The sequence below is a fragment of the Mirounga angustirostris genome, unplaced genomic scaffold (assembly GCF_029215605.1).
Source record: "Mirounga angustirostris isolate CCGP_5_RB_7025 unplaced genomic scaffold, mMirAng1.0.hap1 SCAF_1, whole genome shotgun sequence".
In the NCBI taxonomy this organism is placed as follows: domain Eukaryota; kingdom Metazoa; phylum Chordata; class Mammalia; order Carnivora; family Phocidae; genus Mirounga; species Mirounga angustirostris.
The window spans coordinates 92,733,868-92,753,460 of record NW_026991709.1 but is presented as its reverse complement, the minus strand read 5'-3'; the positions used below and the strand labels follow the sequence as shown (position 1 = coordinate 92,753,460).

At 40.7% G+C, this 19,593-nt stretch overlaps 1 protein-coding gene across 12 annotated transcripts in view; it reads right to left on the bottom strand.

Annotated features, from left to right (window-relative positions):
* The window catches only part of TNIK (TRAF2 and NCK interacting kinase), a 385,586-nt gene that overhangs the window by 285,417 nt on the left and 80,576 nt on the right, over positions 1-19,593 (bottom strand). For all 12 annotated transcript variants that reach the window (XM_045903381.2, XM_045903382.3, XM_064585383.1 and 9 more), the window contains exon 2: positions 16,285-16,350. In XM_045903381.2, coding sequence (XP_045759337.1) covers positions 16,285-16,350 — 66 coding nt within the window. The remainder of the gene's footprint in view (positions 1-16,284; positions 16,351-19,593) is intronic.

Sequence of the window (19,593 nt, the reverse complement as noted above, 5' to 3'; positions counted from 1 at the left end):
CAGTCAGCCCCACAATGCTTTCATCCTTCCAATGAAGTACATCTGCTTAAATCTTTGATGTCAAAAGATTGTAGATGGCTCACCTCCAGACTGCACCACTTACTGTCCATGTGACCTAGGGCAAGTCAAACTTTCTAAGGTTCAGATTCTTCATCTGTGGAGCAGGGATAATAAGTAGTAAGTATCTATCTTCCTCATGACATTGTGGAACGGAGCCTTTCCTATAATGGGCAGAAGGACTATTTATATACTCTATATACATACGTGCTTGCACATCAATATTGCTTCTACTGTTAAAAGAATGGGGTTCAGTCTGTGAGCTTTAAAAAGACACACGAACCACAAGAACAGTCAAGAACTACCACCTAAACTCCATATTAAATCTATGAAACTCCTGAGCACAGAGAAGATCCAGGCTAAAAAATATAAAGAGATTTTTCCTTCACAAACTGTGGGAAGAGTTCTGAATGCCACTTAACTTCTAAGGTTCAAGTCTAGAAAGATAGTAGTATGTGACCTCAGTGTGACCTTCTACAGCACACAAGCCTACAGGGCTGTGTTTTCCCTTAAGTCAGTTCTTAGGCTTAGGTGTTTCACTGTGATGTCCAGTCCTTCATCTGAGCCAAGTTGATATTTGTTATTTCTTACAATTTTTATCTAGAGAATCTTTGTAAACAACCTCTACCCTCCAAATCTGCCAAAAAGTGTATGTTAGTATAAAGTCCCATTTTTCTAGCAAAATCAGCTTTTTGGGCCACATTTATATCTTTGGGTGACACTGCACCACCAGGAAAAGAAGAGTCCTCAACTGCTACTTTTTCTTAGGGAAAAATCTAATTTGAATAATGCATAAACTCAGTCAACAAGAACACCACATGGAAACATATACCCTTCTATATCTACTCTTCTTTCTTTCTTTTTTTTAAACTAATATTCAGCACTACACACGAAATTACTTCTACTCTAACCCAAAACACTGACTATGAAGAAGGGATTTTTCTCCCCCATATTTACTTTGGGAATAGACACCAGCCATAGAGAAGTTAGCTGACTTCACATGCCCACAAAGTCACAGCACCTCAGCTGATCAGCTCCCTGAGCTGTGTTCCTCGAGGAAATCTGGAAAGAAAACCTCTCAGCTTTAACCAGGACCTCAGACAGCTGAGAGAGCAGCTCTAGCAGAGCTTTGTGAACTAAGACTCTAGGCCTAGGAGTTATGTGTGTCACACCCTTCCTGAGAAGTAAGATCCTGAGTAAGACCGTGAAACCTCTGGGTGTTTATGTTCTCACTCAGCAATGGGTATCACAATCCCAACTAATCTCCAGCTTTGCTTGTTAAAATGACAGCATAATGACCACAGACTTGGAAATGCAAAGATGTTCCCTGGAAGATTATTTGCAAATCATATATCCACTAATGGGTTAATAACCAAAATATATAAAGAACTCATACAACTCAGTAACACCAAAAAAATCCAATTAAAAACGGGCAGAGAATCTAAATAGACATTTTCCGAAGAAGACAGACAGATGGCCACAGGCACATAAAAAGAAGCTCAACATCATTAATCATCAGGAAGATGCAAATCAAAACCACAACGAGATATTGCCTTATACCTGTCAGAATGGCTATTATCAAAAAGATAAGAAATAACAAGTGCTGACAAGGATGAGAAGAAAAGGGAACCCTCATGCAGTGTGGGTGGGAATGTAAATTGGTTCAGCCACTATGGAAAACAGTGTGAAGGTTACTTAAAAGATTAAAAATAGAGCTCTCATACAATCTGGCAATTCCACTACTGGGAAGAAAACAAAAACACTAACTGGAAAAGATATATGCACCCCTATATTCATTACAGCATTATTTACAATAGCCAAGATATGGAAACAACCTGTGTCCATTGATGGATGAATGGATAAAAAGATGTGGTATGTATGTATATATACATATACATAAACATGCAAATATATATATATATTGCCATGTATACAAACACTGAATCACTGTTGTACACCTGAGACTAATATAATATTGTATGTCAGCTATAAATAAATAAATAATAAAATTAAAAATAAAATTAAAAAGGAATATGTGAAAAAAAATTAACTTAAAAAAACGAACAGAGATGCTCCCTAGAGACTACTGTAGAGAATAAGGAGTCCCTTCAACACTGAGATGCAGATGACAGAATGCTGGGGGTGTGAGGTTAAGTGGTGAGTGGGTTTGACGGGAAACCTACTTACTTTTAGGTATTAACAAATATATAGATTTGAACAAGAACTAATGCTACGATGCACAGTATTCAAGCCAAATTTCAAAGAGCACACTTAACCACGGTGTTACTCATCAACTTAACCAGAAATTCATAAATCTCCTGTGCTTCTGGACTGAAAATCAATATTCAACACAAAGCTTTTTGTTTTGGAGGATGCTATTTTGTTTGGGGGTTTGTTGGTAGGCTGTTTTCTTGTTTCTATTTTGTGGTTTCCCCCCATGCCTTATCAACACTGGTTTCTTGGCCACATCTTAAATTTATAACACATTTACTCAGATGATTAATTGTAGGCATTAATCTTGTTCAAGCAAGTCTTGTCCTGAGCAACAGATAAACGGGAGACCCAAGGAAGAAAGCAGCCACAGCTCCTCCTCTGTCATGGGCTCACCTCATCCCATCTCCCCATCTCTCTGGAGACCAGTAAAGCTGGGGTTAGCTGGAGGGCTGGGTGCCAAGCATCTCCTCCTGTGAGCCCTCACACAGGGGCATATTCATATGCGGAGGGGAGCCGTTTGGGTGATTAGCTTCCATGATAAGTTTCTTCAGAGAATGAAAGGTTTTGAAAGTTTTGAAGTATCTCTCAAAGTGCTTAAGTGGGTACAAAATGGTAGAACAAAATGTACTGAACATTTAGGTAACAAAACATTCCTTTTCTGCTAAAATCACCAGAAAGGTTAGCTGAGGGAAATCAGGATCTGTTTAATTTGGAACTTCTTTTACAAGAATCTACAATCGGGGCGCCTGGCTGGCTCACCGGGAAGAGCCTGCAACTCTTGATCTCGGGGGTTCATGAGTTTGAGCCCCATGCTGGGTGTAGAGATTTAAATAAATAAATAAATAAATGAGCAAACAAACAATGCTTAAAAAAAGAGAGAGAATCTGCAATCAAGTCTGCCTCCATTCAAAGAAAAGGACACAGTGCCCTGTGTTTTCCCAAGCCTTCATTGTTTTCACACATAGTAAGAGAAAGAATGAGATCAACATGGGTAAAACTTGCCATTGAATCATCTGATAATAGCTTTTAGAGGCACTGCTAGTGTTCTTGGGTCATGGGTGCTACATACTTAAATGTGCAGGGAAAAAAGAGTAAATACTGTGGTCCTTAATGGTAACTCCAACTTGCACTCATGATAAATTATCCAGTAAATAGTTTGCATCCTCATAATGTAGCCAGGTCACTCTCAGAAATTCTGTCCTGAGCAATGGATAAACCAGAAACAATAAACCAGAAATTCTTTCCTATCATCTTCTGTCTCATTGTTCCTCCCAGCCCCCAACCCCTAACACACAAACCTAGGTCCCCCCTGCCGAGAGGGGGAAATATAAAAGCAAAGAGTAAGCACTTTGTCACAGTGCCATGCCAGGTTACAGCTACCTGGCTTTCCCTCTACTCAGGATAGAGGAAAGTACAGATTATGCACCTGGCAAATATTTGCATGGTCTCCAGAGCAGTTAGATTCATCCATTTGCTCACAGAAGTACATGAGTACAGCTGAGAGAATAAATCAATTCAATTCAACAAACATTTATCAAGCTCCAGTCTGATTACAGTCTTTTGCATAGGAAAAAAAAAACAAAAACCAAAAAAACACACCTGGCTATTGGAGCTGATTTTTGAAGAAGTCTGGAAATATGCTATTCTTTCCCCTCTCCCACCAAAAACAAATCATGAGGAAAGAAGCAACCAATTCCCTCAAATGATCAGCACGGCAGCATTTCATATTGTAAAATGTAATAAGCGCAAAGCCTGCCAATTCTTTTTTGTAGATGGAAAAGAATTCCCTTCTTATCTTTCTGGGAAAATAGCTATTTTGTTTGTTGGATAAAAAACTGTATCTCCACTTGCTAAGAAATCAGTGATTAATTACCCAGCCATTGATCACGCATCAGTATTTTGGATATAAACATCAGAAGAACTACATATTAAAATAAGTCATGACATTATTGCTTTAGGTTATAAATTCAGACTTATCAGGGATCTACTTAGGATGAATTCTAAACATGCAATGGAAGGGAAGGACAAAACCAATCCCTGCCAAACATTTAAAGAGATTTAGGCTACTTGACCACGAGCCAGGCTCTACTGCCTACTTGGTGACATCAGGAAAGTCATGTATAAACTCTGAGACCTCGAGGTGCCTGGGTGGCTCAGTCAGTTGAGCGTCTGCCTTCAGCTCAGGTCATGATCCCAGAGTCCTGGGATCGAGTCCCACATCGGGCTCCTTGCTCAGCAAGGGGCCTGCTTCTCCCTCTGCCTGCCTCTGTCTCTCTGATAAATAAATAAAATCCAAATAAATAAATAAATAAATAAGCTCTGAGACCTCAAGTGCTCCATCTGTAAAACAGGGATACCCATACCTCTTTTATCTCATTTGTGGGGCAACTGTAAAGGTCAGGTGAAATAATGAGTATGAAAGTTTGGGGAAAATGGTTACAACCATCAGTATCGATGTTTAACTCCACAGTCCCAAAGACATGACAGAAGGAAAACCCAAGAAAATTCATATATATGAGTATATGTACTACTGTATAGCAGGGTCTTTACAAGTTCAGATGAGCTGTGGCCTCTTTTGTTTTCCCACATGGACAGTTTTAAAATCATGTCCATGACGCTAGTTGTAGAAAGAAGGGAAGACATTCTTTCCTTATCCTATTTTCATTACACTTCACGGTAGGTGGACACTTTTTATTTAACTTATCGGTATTTAAGCTGCTGTTGGCTATTAAATATTATATATTTATATATTATATGATTATATAAATAATCCTGGATTCAACACTTGAGATTAAGCAACAATGACACATATTCCACTGAGACAGAGCATTTCAAACTCAGCAAAATATAAGAGTGGTATGCTCTTTTTTTTTTTTTTTTTTTTAAACCATCTACTCTGCATTGGCACTAGAGAAAAAGTAAGATAATGTTCTGGACCTCAAAGAGCTCAGAGTTTAGAGTGGAAACAAGCAGAACATTACAAGACCGTGAGGTCAGTGCAGTGAGAAGTCAGCAGGTGTCACAGGGTACGGAGAAGGGGGCTGCTGCCTGAACCAAGTGTTCAGGAAGTAGGGAAACTAGCACGAATAAATAGAAAGCATGTGGGCTATGCATGAATGCCGAGCAATGAGATAGCACTGAAGCACCTGGTGAGTCAGGATGGGCCAAAGACGAGGCTGGAGGGAGAGACAGAGATCCCATTATGAGGGACCTGGGAATGGGGGGTATAGAACCTAAGTGTGGGGCCGCTGTGTGGATTGATGCAACGAGGGGACTATCAGGTGAGTGTCGCATTGATGAAGGAATAGCTACACGAAGGAGACCCCAACAGTCCTCCATCCAGAACATTCTGCTGTTTTGTGAAATACTGCATCTCCTATGAAAAAAGAAACTTCCTGGGGTGCCTGGGTGGCTCAGTCGGTGAAGTGTCTGCCTTTGGCTCAGGTCATGATCCCAGGGTCCTGGGATCAAGCCCCGTGTCAGGCTCTCTGCACAGCGGGGAGCCTGCTTCTCCCTCTCCTCCTGCCCCTGCTTGTGCTGTCTCTCTCTATATATCAAATAAATAAATAAAATCTTAAAAAAAAAAGAAAAGAAAAAAGAAATTTCCTGCTAAAAAAGAAAATAGTTGATACATTTAAAGGTAAAAGGGAACCTCATTTATAAAACTGTAATAAATATAACCACAGCCTAGAACATGTTAGTAGAGAAAACATTAACCACACTCTTTGAGGATTCATACAAAATACTTGTACATTTTTTATTGATCTCGACCTCTATTTCCACCTCAACCTGAGAAGGATCACTTTATGGTCGATAAAAATAGAGTAGAAAAATCAAGGACTCCGCTGGTTTCGGCTTCCTAGAACAAGATGCAGCCCTACAGGTGCTGGGTGGTCAGTCACCTGGAGAATAAAGTGGGCTGTTAGTGAGTCATCTTGAGGAATGCCAACACATGGAGAGACAGACGTGCAGGACCTTTTGAGGCTTACTGGAAAGGCTGAGTTTCAAGAAACTACCCAGGAAACCATCACCTCCACAATTAAGTTAACAGGGAGTATTTTTTAAAAGAAAGACCAGAGGCCTAGGGGAGGAAGGGAAGTAAGGAATGAGGAGTTATTGTCGAATGCGTGCCGAGTTTCAGTGTGGGATGGTGAAAAGCTCTGGATTTGGATGGTGTTGATGGATGCACAGCCATGTGGATGTACTTGTTGCTACTGCATGGTACTTGGTGCTATGTATATTTTACCACAGTAAATAAGAGAGAGAGAAGCAAAACTAAAAAGTAGCAAGATTTCTAGTCAATTCAGCTAGGAGCCTCATACTGTCTTTCTGAATGTGATGCACAGACCAAAACTAAATGGCTCAAGAAATACTTTAAAGAAAGGTGTCACCTGGAACATGCTAGTGGACTGCCAAAGGGGGGCAGATTGTATAACTAGGGCAAGTTTTCTAAAACAATCGAGCATCTTCCCCCTAAAGGACACGAGCTCTTCACAGCATCTGGTTCATAACTCTTCCGTGCAGCCTAGGAAGATAATATTGTTATTATCCCCATATTATGATGGTAGCTATTTGGTATTTGTTAAGAGTTCTCAGTGAGTCAGCTGCTCTTCATTTCTCCTTTGTTGTAGATAGGAACAACAACAACAAAATAGACAAGTTCTGTGCATTGCCTTGGAAAGTAAGCAACAGGACCCAAATCAGAAGCAATGCCCAAGACCACAGCACTTGGCAGGAGGGGTAGCACCCAGCCTGATTTGGAGGCCCTGGCAATGCTTTGTTCCCTCATTCTAAAACCTCACCACCAAGCAGGGCTCCGACTTAGGAAAGAGTATGTATTTGCTTGTCAAACAGCAGATACTTGTTTTTGCACGTGCAAAATGTCCAAGTCGATTTAATAAAATTACATCTGAGGTTAAACCACAGAGATAAGAAATTCAATCTCAAGGCTCCAATTAATTAACTGGTTAATAAGAATTGGTTATTCTTTTTCAAAAGGATCTCAAATGCTTCCCATGTACAAAAATAGTTAAAACTGTGCACAGCTCTAAATTCTGTGCCTGTAATCCTGGCAGAGTTTTATTTTACAGGTTACAAATAACCCAAAAGAATGGTAATTATACATAGTAAGTATTGACTGTTTAATTACTTGAGACTGCCTTATAATCACCGAGTCATTAAGGGTGTTATGAGATCTAAAAGCTACAAGTCACCAGGGTGTTGTGCATCAAGTTATTGGGCAATTCACTGATATGAGATGGAATGGAAGTATTTTGAACTAAAGCAATCTAAACACTTCCAATGGAAGGTGGGCACACACGTGCCAAGCCAATGATAGATGCTTATTATAAAGGCTGATGCTGAATAAATGAATAAGCGAGGTAAACAAAACTCCAAGATAGAGATAAGAGTGGCAGGGACTCCTTCCCAAAGGCAAAGACACCAAGAAGAGCCTCTCTATTACCTGAGAAGCAATACCTTAGTCCAGTGGCTCTCAGTTCTGGTTGCACGTTAGAAGCAACTGGGATGTTCCAGAAACCAACTCTACCCAATCATACACCAAGCCAATGAAAACCAAAACCAAGGGCCCAGGTCTGTATAGTCTTTCAAAGGTATCCAGATGATTTCTACAAAGAGCAAGGGCTGAGAACCACTAGTAGCAACAAGATATCCCACATCATCCGCTGCGGCAAGTTTTGGTAGCCACTCTGGAGGTCCTGCCACCTAGCAGGGAAAGCGACCTTTCCATATGGCATGTGGGATACAGGCGCTCATGAAGGTCTTCCCTCTGTGCTCATGTGGCAACCATCTCATTCATTACACCTAACAGATCAGAGCACAAGGTGCCATGGTCTTGAGCCAAGTTAGATGCAAACAACATGGCGACCTATGAGGATGAAGAGCTCATCAAGACAACACGTTTCAAGGGTAAATGATTCCTCTCACCACCCCGCCACAAGGTTCCAGAGTGCTACAACCAATTCTTCTTTCCCCTAATAATCTATCTTTTTTTTTACAAATTACTGGGAAGTTGGGTTTTTTTGAAATCCTAAAAATCAGCTATAGTGACTCATTGGCAATTACATCATCAAACGCCATATAAGAAGTATTGTGAACTGGATTTAATATAAATCATGCAATTCTGAACATACATAAATAGCAAGAAATCCAAGGTAGAAGGGGAAGCACAATGCTATGTGTGTTTCTTTTTTTTTTTTAAAGATTTTATTTATTTGAGAGAGAGAGTGAGAGAGAGAGAGAGCACAAGAGGGGGGAGCGGGAGAGGGAGAAGCAGACTCCCTGCTGAGCAGGTAGCCCGATGCGGGACTCGATCCCGGGACTCCAGGATCATGACCTGAGCCGAAGGCAGTCGCTTAACCAACTGAGCCACCCAGGCGCCCGCTATGTGTGTTTCTGACCTCATCTTCTATGAATGTCTCTTCCAGGTCATAAAATTTATAAAAATAAAACCATGGAAAGAACTGGTAAGCTAGGCTCAGCTGGCACGTGTGTTTGAGAAGAAGGAAAGGTTGCTGAGTGCTTACTGTGCATCAGGCACTGTGCTGAGGTCTTCCAGACACAGTACACCTCAGGCTTCTTAACAGCCCTCCACTGCACTATTACTAACTGATGAACAAGTCCAGATGCAGAGAGTGAGTTGGCTGTCTTCACACAACCAGAACAAGGCAGAACCAGACTGGGAATCCAGCTCAGTCCTGCTCCAAAATCCTTTTTACTACACCTCTCTCCACTTACTAAAATGCTAAATTACACTCCAACATGGGCAAACCCCAAGGCCTCCAGGTTTCTTCCATATCCCGCTTCCATAGTCCACTCGGGTCTCCACTCTGCCTGGGCAGCATTACTGCTCCATACTCTACACTCCCACTGTCTCTGCCCACCAATTTTAAGAGTTTTGCTATCTTGTCTTATCCTTAGAGAAGAGGTTCTCAACCGGGGGTAATTTTGCTCCCCAGGAAATATTTGGCAATGTCTGGAGAAATTTTTGATTGTCATGACTTTGAAGTGCTACTGATACCTCATGGGTAGAGGCCAGGGATGCTGCTAAACATCCTACAATGTGCAGGAGAGCCCCCCCCCCCCCCAACAAAGAGTTAGCCATCCCAAAGTGTCAATAGTTCCACGATTGAGAAACCCTGCATTGAGTGATAATGTAGTTTAATAAATAGTGCTTTAGTTTCTTCCCCTACAAAATCATGAAGAGTAACTAAGACAATATATATGAAAACTTTTAGCACATAGGAAGCACTCAGAGTCCTAATGAGATAATCTGATTGCACACTTCCATACAGTAGGAACCACCTCAGTTGGCTCTACATTCTTCCCACACAAAGCACAGAGCTTTTTTCACTGGCACTCAACAACTGGTGAAATAATGCATTCTTTGTATTGGAAATTCTTGGTTAAAAAAAACAAATGCCACTATTATCTAAGAAACACAACATTCTCCCCATACTCCTTACCAAAAGAGAAGTGAATAGTATAATTCGTGATTCATTAGGATGGACTATGAAAAGCTACACTGCATCTGAGTATATCATATAGTCACCTCCATATCAAGACTATTGAAAAGCTCACTATTAAAATGCTTTGTCTTACTTTAACAGGTTAATTAAGAGATCACAATATACAGACTTGAGGAAATCTCATGCAACAGGCTCAGATTCTTCTATCTATACCAAGTTGGTTTGACCATATTGATTCTCAGGTCTCAAAGTTGAATGATTCAGGACAACCTTAAACTGTAATCACAGCATGTCAAATAAAAACACCAAAAGCTTGGGCGCCTGGGTGGCTCAGTTGGTTAAGCGACTGCCTTCGGCTCAGGTCATGATCCTGGAGTCCTGGGATCGAGTCCCACATCGGGCTCCCTGCTTGGCGGGGAGTCTGCTTCTCCCTCTGACCCTCTTCCCTCTCATGCTCTCTGTCTCTCATTCTCTCTGTCTCAAATAAATAAATAAAATCTTTAAAAAAAAAACAAAACACCAAAAGCTTAATCTCTCAATGAGTACATCAGAACTGGTTGGCATCATATCTCAGGTCAGGATCTTTATGTTTTTGACTTCTCAGTTGATGTAAATTGGAGTCAGCATGGAAATCCTAAAGTAAATGATTACAAAAAGCATTAGGACTAGCATTCATTCAAGTGGCCCTACAACAGGATAATCTACACTCATTTTTGCAGTTTCTGGAGGCATGGCCCCACGGCCCTACCATCAGAATGAACCCATATGCTTAATAAAAGTGCAGATTCCTGGACCCCACCCCAGACCCATGAATCAAAATTTCAGAGATTGATCCTAGCCACCTATATTTTTAATAATTTCCCAAATATTTGTTTTGCACACTAGAGTTTAAGAACCTCTGCCAGGAGACTGAAACCCCAGACAATGGGTTTGCCTCGTTTTGTAAATGTCCAGCATGGGTCTGGCTTCTATAGACTATCAACAATTCATTTAACATAAAATCCACATCCACTTCCCACTATAAAATATAAGTAGGGCATTTTGTTGATTATTTTGTGCAAATATGCATTTCTGAATATTAATATTTTATGGGAATATTAATATATTATGGGAAATGCTGAAAAACTGGAAATGAATATAAAAAGAATTATCAAGGAAAACAAAGCTCAATGCTGGGCCCCACAATCGTCAACATCTATTATGTACCAGACTAGGGATACAATGGTAGCTAGACACACTAGGTTCCTATCCTGATTTTTCCTTTATTTATGCATTTAAATTGTTTCCTATGCACTCAAACAAAGAAGCAAGATGATTTCGGAGAGTGGCAATGCCATGAAGACAATAAAACAAGGTGATGTAATAGAGAAAGTCTGTGGGGGAAGGAGACAGATGTGGTGGCTGTCTGTATTAGATACAAGGATGAAAAGTAGTTTCCTTGAGGAGGTAGCATTTGAACTGAGACCCAAGGGAGAAGGAGCCAGTCATGAGAGGGTAGGAGAAAAGTGTTCTAGACAGAGGAAACTATTGCTATAAAGACCTCAAGTTGAGAACAAGGTTCTCATGAAATTATTACAGGAATTAAATCAGAAATCAGATCACATATACAAAATGTTTTGCAAAACTGAAAACTAATTAAAAGTATAAAGTATTATTTTTTAGGGGCATCTGGGTGGCTCAGTCTGTTAAGCGTCCGACTCTTGACTTCAGCTGAGATCATATCAAATGGGTCATGGGATCTAGCCCCGCATTGGTCTCCGCACTCAGCGGGGAGTCTGCTTGAGGATTCTCTCTCTCTGTCCCTCCCCACCATATGCTCGTACTCTCTCTCTCTCTCAAATAAATGAATAAATCTTTTTTTAAAAAGTATAAAGTATTATTTTTAGTAATATGTTAAAATAGTTCCCAGATACATCTGCAATAACGAAGGGCCTCAGGTCTGTGTCATATGAAGAATTAATCAAGCAACTTGAGGCTATATTGCCTAAAGAAAGGGAGATACAAGTATGTGTTTGGGGGAAGAAATGAGAAGTCTTCTTCAAATATCTGAGGACTATGTTCTTGTGGAAGGAGATTTAATGTTATTTTTTTTTTATTTTTATTTATTTATTTGACAGAGAGAAAGACAGCGATGGAGGGAGCACAAGGAGGGGGAGCGGGAGAGGGAGAAGCAGGCTCCCGGCCAAGCAGGGAGCCTGATGTGGGGCTTGATCCCAGGACCCTAGGACTATGACCTGAGCAGAAGGCAGACATTTAATGACTGAGCCACCCAGGCACCCCTAATGTTATTTTTTAAAATAGCTCTGAGAGTATGGAATGAGCTTGAAATGGTAAACAGTTTAGAAAGGCAGAATGCTGGCTCAAAATGATGATGAACATTCAAAGAAAGTTGCAGGAAAATGCACTGACTGGTAGGTAGTGAGTTCTACATGACCAGAACCGATCAAGGTTGGGCTGCACAGACATTTGGCGAGGAATGATTTGATTAGATGCCTTATAAAGATTTTTGCAATCCTTTGAAAGTACACGCACTCGCTCTCTCTCAGTGTTCCTCACACATGCACTGCAACACCCAAGGCCTCCTTAGTCCATGCTTTACAATCTTAAGGAGGTTTTGAGAAAAACCTGAGAAATACTGAGGATTCTACCACATTTCTAATTCACACTGTCACCCTGGAATCAAGCATGTCTCCATCTCTGTAATAACCAATGTATATTTCAAAAGGGCAAATGAAGAAACAGGATAGACTAACATTCATTTTTGAAATCTGTGGCTAAGATTTAGTGGCATTTTACAGTAAACATTAAACAATTCTCTGAACTTATTAAAATAATTACTTTATTTTAACAAAAATATGTATCTGAATTCCATTGGCTCCCAATATGTGGCATGCCAATGAACAGCCAAAACTGATAGTAAATAGGTATGTGGCCTTTGGTTGGTTTGGTTTTTAATGGAGCCATGGGCCCAGGAAGATGATTTCCTCAATAAAAGTCCTGACAGAGAATCACTACTCTATTATTTATGTACTCAGACCAATAAATAAAGTAAAAAAATACTGAGTTGCCACTTGACCACCTGGGACCAAAATGCTAAAGATAAACAATCTAGCCTTCCAAGGACAGAGAGCCCAAGCCAGACTTGGGAGTAAGACTAGAAATAACTTTGAAAAGCTAAACATTACTATGACCTTTATATAAAATATTTATATTTCCACATCCAGATGTATGTGGCTCATATTCAAATAGACTGCAGAAAACATTCTCTTAATACCTACAATTTTTGTGCACATTTTTGTTTATTGTATCTTAAAAACTACTTGTAAATAAAATTATATCATGACCCTCTTAGGACAACTTATAAAAGAAACTTATAATGAATCTTTCCATAAAATAAAGACAATGTCTATATAATTGTCCAAAAAAAAATTATACTTAATTTTATGAAATTCAGGAACACCAAAAACTGGATTTACAAAAAATTAAAATCAAAGGTTTAATACTTAATATAAAGAAAGAATTTATCATAGAATTTTTTTGTGTAGGAATCTCTTCTTAGGGCTATAAAATTACTATTTATACCTACAGTATTTTAGAAATACACCTATTCCCTAAAAGGTAAATATAACCTATAATGTAAACAATCACTTCATAACTTATTTTTCTTTAGGTTCACATGTATCTGATTTTGCTATTTTATTTTTAGAGATTTATTTATTTATTTGAGAGAGAGAGAGAGAGAGCGGGGGAGGGGGAGAGAGAGAGAGAGAGAGAGAGGGAATCTCAAGTAGAGTCCCCACTGAGCACAGAGCCAGAGAGACACAGAGCTCACTCCCAGGACCCTGAGATCATGACCTGAGCTGAAATCAAGAGTGGACGCTTAATGGATTGAGCCACCCAGGTGCCTCTGATTTTGCTATTTTTTTAAGCTTTAATCCTTCAGAACTCAGATGACAAAAGGACTGAATTAGCGGCTCAGGAAACCCAGGTATCTCTGTTCATAAGCAGGTGCCACTTAATATCATCTGAGTTGCCTAGAAACCAACCCCTTAAATGAGCAGGGAGTTTTAATTCTTCAGATATATCATTACAAGTCCCCAAAGCATTTCTAACTACATTCTCACTTGACTAATGCACAGAAAAGCTGCAATGCCACAAAACAATACTTAGGGCTGGTAAGAGAGACCAAGTTTTCTGTCCCATACACCAGTGCATTCGCCAAGACCTTTCTTTGCAGCTTGAGCGGTGCCAAAGTTCTGTATCAACCACTAAAAGAATGGAATCTTTTCCTTCCTTCCTTCCTTCCTTCCTTCCTTCTTTCCTTCCTTCCTTCCTTCCTTCCTTCCTTCCTTCCTTCCTTCCTTCCTTCCTTCCTTCCTTCCTTCTTCCTTCCCCTTCCTTCCTTCCTTCTTCCTTCCCCTTCCTTCCTTCCTTCCTTCCTTTCTTCCTTCCTTCTTCCTTCCTTCCTTCATTTATTTTAAGTAGACTGCATGCCCAGCATGGAGCCCAACATAGGGCTCGAACTAACCACTGTGAGATCAAGACCTGAGCCAAGATCAATACCCAAGCTGAGATCAAGAGTCGGACACTCAACCAATTGAGCCACCCAGGTGCCCCAAGAATGGCATCTTCAGAATAATGTTAACAACATAGTTGGTAAATATCTTTCCTTTCTAAAAAGACCCCTACACCTCTTGACACTTGTTTCCTTTTCTTTTCAGGTGACAAGAAAGTAGGGATAATTCTGAATTTTCCAAACATTCTCATCCTTAACTTAATCTCTTTGTTGTCTTCTTTTGCAAGAATATACAATCCTATACAATCCACCTCTTAGATTAGTAGACAAAGCTGTGAATTGTCCCCTAAATGCATATTCTACAGGAGGAAAGCATGGTACAATGGAATGGTTCTAAAGAAAAGGCACCAGGCGCCTGGGTGGCTCAGTTGGTTAAGCGACTGTCTTCAGCTCAGGTCATGATCCTGAAGTCCCGGGATTGAGTCCCGCATTGGGCTCCCTGCTCAGCAGGGGGTCTGCTTCTCCCTCTGACCCTCCCCCCTCTCATGCTCTATCTATTTCATTCTCTCTCTCAAATAAATAAAAATAAAATTAAAAAAAAAGAAAAGGCACCATAAAACCAAGAGCATGTGATAGAGTTGCAACTCCATACTGTCAGCAAATCAGAAGTAATTTTCTACCTAAATCAGAGCTTAATTCATTAGCCCACATTAATTCACAAGTTCAATCCAATTTCTCAAAATGCAATAACACAATCTTCCAACCTAATTATCTTCATTGACAGTATTTTAAAGCATTTGCTGAGACACATTTCTTCCTTGTGTCAGACAGGATCAACTTCAAGTGAACAGCTTGGGTGGACTACATTTTGTCTAATTGCAAGGGGTTGACATTTTAGGAAACAATCATTTCTTGCAAGGGAGAAATTTTCCCCTGGATGGACACCAAAGGCTACCTTCCAATAAGTAAAGGTTGAAATGTATCTGTTTACAATTGTGTTCAGATTCTCAAGAACATCGTGTGTGTGTGTGTGTGTGTGTGTTGTGTACTTTTGACATTCTGTAGAATTGGAAATATTACAATATGAAGGACTTCTACAGTAGTTTTAATCACTAAGAGAAGTTTAGGGATCAGAGAAGGAACTTTTAAAAACAGATCAACAAAAAGAGATCATTTGTAATGAAAATACCATCCCATCTCACTACCACTCAGAATAATGATGGATATTTCCCTAGAAACAATCACGAGAAAAGAATTGGTTTGTTTTGAAGGCATTTATTTCAATAGCTCATTTACTAAAACCCCCTGAATTTTAATCCAAAAACAGTACATTTCTATTTCCTTTTAATAATCAAAAGGGAAATCAACCCACATTTTTAAACAGTCATATTTTTTAAGACCCTTTACCGGGGGCAATATCTTTTAAAAGAATTTTTGAGTGAACTTACAAGCAAAAATTAGTAAAAGGACAAAAAATACTTCTTATTCCTCAACTCAAGTTTAACTTTTATTTATTGCCTATCTTCTAAAAGTCATTCTGCCATTAGGCTTTTGCTTTGTGAGGTAGCCAGGTTTCTCCTAACACTGTTCACTAAGCTCAGTTTAATTCATGCCCTGGGCCAATAACAAATCTACCTATCCAGCTGCAATACTTTAATAGCTTAAATTGCTAAAGTAAAAGTCATCCTTTACTCCTTTGAAAACCAGTTCTGGCAGTGTTAAAGTAAAGGAAACTAAATACGTAAAGAGCTTCAAATATGCAGCATTGAAATTCATGCGTCAGATGTAAACATTATAATACATAATGAAGGACAAGGCCCAAACTTCAGAATCCTGTTTAGGCAATGGGATTACAGATATATGTTAAAAGATGGAGAGTCAATTAAGAAACACATTATTTTGTTTTAAATCTGTTGTAAGGCATATATGAGCAAGAACAGACAGCACAGCTATTTAGCATTCATGAATCAAAAACCACATAGAAGCCATTTTCAAACTCAGTGAACTTACCTTATAAACTTGTCCATATGTTCCATTTCCAACAAGTTCCACTAATTCAAAGATCCCTGCAGGGTCCTAAAAAAACAATAAACAAACAAAAATTCAAAATAACATTCCAGGCATTGTCTTAATCAAAAGCAAACACTTAAAATAAGCAAGTAAATAACAACTTTAGCTTTGGGGGCTCTCATGTGTTAGTATTAATTACTAATAAAATTTAAGTCAGCTGAAGCTATGCAACTAGTCAAAATCCACTTTGTTTCCATTTTACTCTTCTATGAGATGTGTTTAGATCAGACAAAAGGAGGTATGACTTCCACCAAAACCATAAAAAAGAATGAACACATTTATCGCTGCCACATGGAAATACACTTGCAGGTACATCAGGATAAAATGAAAGACCCATCATCCTGGGAGGGGATTCTAATTTTCCAGATCTTTCTCTTTGAAGCTTCTGAGCTGCCCATTCTGTTGAACACAATTAAGAAAGGGTTGTTTCTGTATTGTGGGGAAAGCATACATAAGGTAGTCAACGGTTCCCAAGCGCCAGTGCAATCAACATAGCTGCCTCCCCCGAATGTTTTTCCTTGGCTTTACCTCCCCCTCTCTACAACACTGTCCCTGCAAAATCTGTTTCTGTGCCTGATCTTCAGATCCTGCACTACCTGCAGAAGGAGTCCCTGCAGGATTTTGAATACCAGCTGAATTGGAGATTCATGCACATCTTGACCACCAAACAGGTATCTGCTAACACTCAAAGTCAGCTAACTCTTAGGGTGCTCAGTAAATGTCCAATAATTGCTGCTATTTATTACTGAATTCTTATCCCCTCAAATGGAAAAAAATATCAAAGCCTGTAAAATTCAACTCAGAAGCATACACCGACTCTGAACTCTACTGCTACCTCACTGGACAGAAATTGTTTCTTTAAGGGCGTAAATGAGGAATCACAAACCTAAGTGTCCACAGAGGCTAATCAAGTAACGTAACAGAATGAAGGGGGCCAGCTGGGGTCTGTGGCCACCTGGAGAAGCCATGCCTCCCTGCAGGGGTGGGGCTGGGGGTCACGTAGCTGGACCCACAGTTGTGATTACATCCACCTCTGAGCACTATATTGCCTGGTCTAAAGTTCTCGTTTTGGTTTGTATGTTTCCAAGATGTCCTAATTTTTAAACGTTAGGCACTAACTCACTTAAAAAAAATACTCTGAGGGAGGGACAAATAAAAGACTGCAAAAGAGTCAACACTTTTATGAGATAATAAATTGTTAGGGTGACTGAGAGGCAGGGGAGGGAAAGCCTGGGCTTTGGATACAGACAGACCAGCTTTCCCTCGAGTAGCTGCACGATCAGAGGACACCCTGAGAGAACAACTAAGTCTCCGGGCAGATAAAATGGGGATGGCACTTGCCCTTGCAGAGCTCTGATGAAGAGTCAGGAAGGGCCTAACACCACACCCTGCACATAGCTGGCCATCTGCTCGGGTCTCGTAGCAATCATTTTTCAGCTGAGGAACTGCACACGGCTAGTAGCATTTAAAGGGCGAAGGGCTGCTTCAGGGGTGCTATTCGTGGGGAAAGAGACAAATGAGTTCGATGTGACAAGTAAGAGTTCTTTAAAGCTACAGTCTTTAGGGGCGCCTGGGTGGCTCAATAGGGTAAGCGTCCAACTCTTGATTTTGGCTCAGGTCATGATCCCGGGGTCCTGGGATTGGGCTCAGTCGGGAGTCAGCTTGTTTCCCTCTCTCTCTGCCCCTCCCCCTGCTTGCTCACTCGGTCTCTCAAATGAATAAATAAATCTTATAAATAAATAAATAAATACATACATACATACATACATACATACATACATACATAAAGTTATGGTCTTTAGCAAACCAGGCCCAAGACAAGCCCTTTGCTGTGTGCCTTCGAAGATTCCGCAAAGAAAACAACAAAACCTCAACAGTTGAAGCCGTTTATCCCTGAGAAAGAATTGTCATCCATATAATCCATTGTTATAAAGCCAGGAGGGCAAAAAAACCCCACTCCAGACTCGACTCGGACCTCACAGCCCGAGAAGTCCGGAAGTTCCAGCTACACCCCCCGGGTCAGGGGGTGTGGACGACGTTCCCGATGGAACCGTGTGACAGGAACAACAGTGAGGGCCCGGAGCTCTGGCAACGGAGACCCCGTAGCTGAAAGACCACCTGGGAGGCCTCAGGATGGGAAGGAAAATGGTGTGTGTGAAACTGCTAGGCCATCAGAGCAGCAGGTTCTATTACAAACAGAATTAGAAAGAAATGAGGGAACAGGGGAAAAAAAAGCCCACAAATGGTGGCAGCTGCTGTTTGTTTCTAAGCTGTTCCCAGTAGTTTGTTTGCTCAGTGGTGTTTCTGCAACAAATTTTGAGAGAGGTTCTACATGTGCTCGAAATATCTCAATTGTGTTTTCAACATTAGTTTTTTTTTTTTTTTTCTTGACTAAGAAACAAAATTTGAACGAAAGACAGAAGCAGGACGGTGACTACCACCTGCTTTAAGGAGCCTAGGAAGCATGGTGGGGTGGGGGGGATAGAAGGGGAGCACAGGAGCAGAAACAGGATGCGGAACTGAGACCAGCTTCTATGCCCAGGGGCCACCCTACTGTACGGACCCATCCTCAGGGCTGTTTAACGGGCTGGTCTCAGGTAGAGCTGGGCAACTGACTTCTAGCTCTTTCCTTTCCTTGAACAGTCCACTAATGGGCCTATGGCTCAGCCCATTAGCGGACTGATGGCTCAGAACCAAGGAAGTACAATGCCGAGATTTTTGTTCCAACTGCTGGGAGATGGGGTCTTTCCGCTGGACACATACATCCAAAGGGCTCAAAAGCAAAGGTCAGAGTAACCAGAGTTGGATTGGTGACCCACCTTGGGTAGGCAACCAAACTGGAAACAATCATCAAATGAGGGTGGTTCCCCAGGAAATGGGACTCAGAATTGTGGAAAATTACAGAGGGAGTTTATTGGGGTGTGCCTCAGAATCAAGACCATTTGGGAGTGAAGGAAGAAGTATAGGACTGAGCAGAAGGAATGAGTTCAGCTGTGATGCAGTGGAACCAAAACTTCATCTGATCCCACAGGAGCTCCGGAGCTGGGGTGAACCTCCAAAATTATCGTACCCTGAGGCATGGGAGCCTTTGCACCCCACCTCCGTTGACTAGTAATTGCATGCAGACTGTTCCCAGCCCAGCGGTTATGATCTTGCGTGAAGTGACACTCTTCTGCTAAGGACAATCCCCAGGTGAGAACAATCACTGGTTGCCTACACTCCCAGCGGGTGGACAATGAGTGCCTCAGG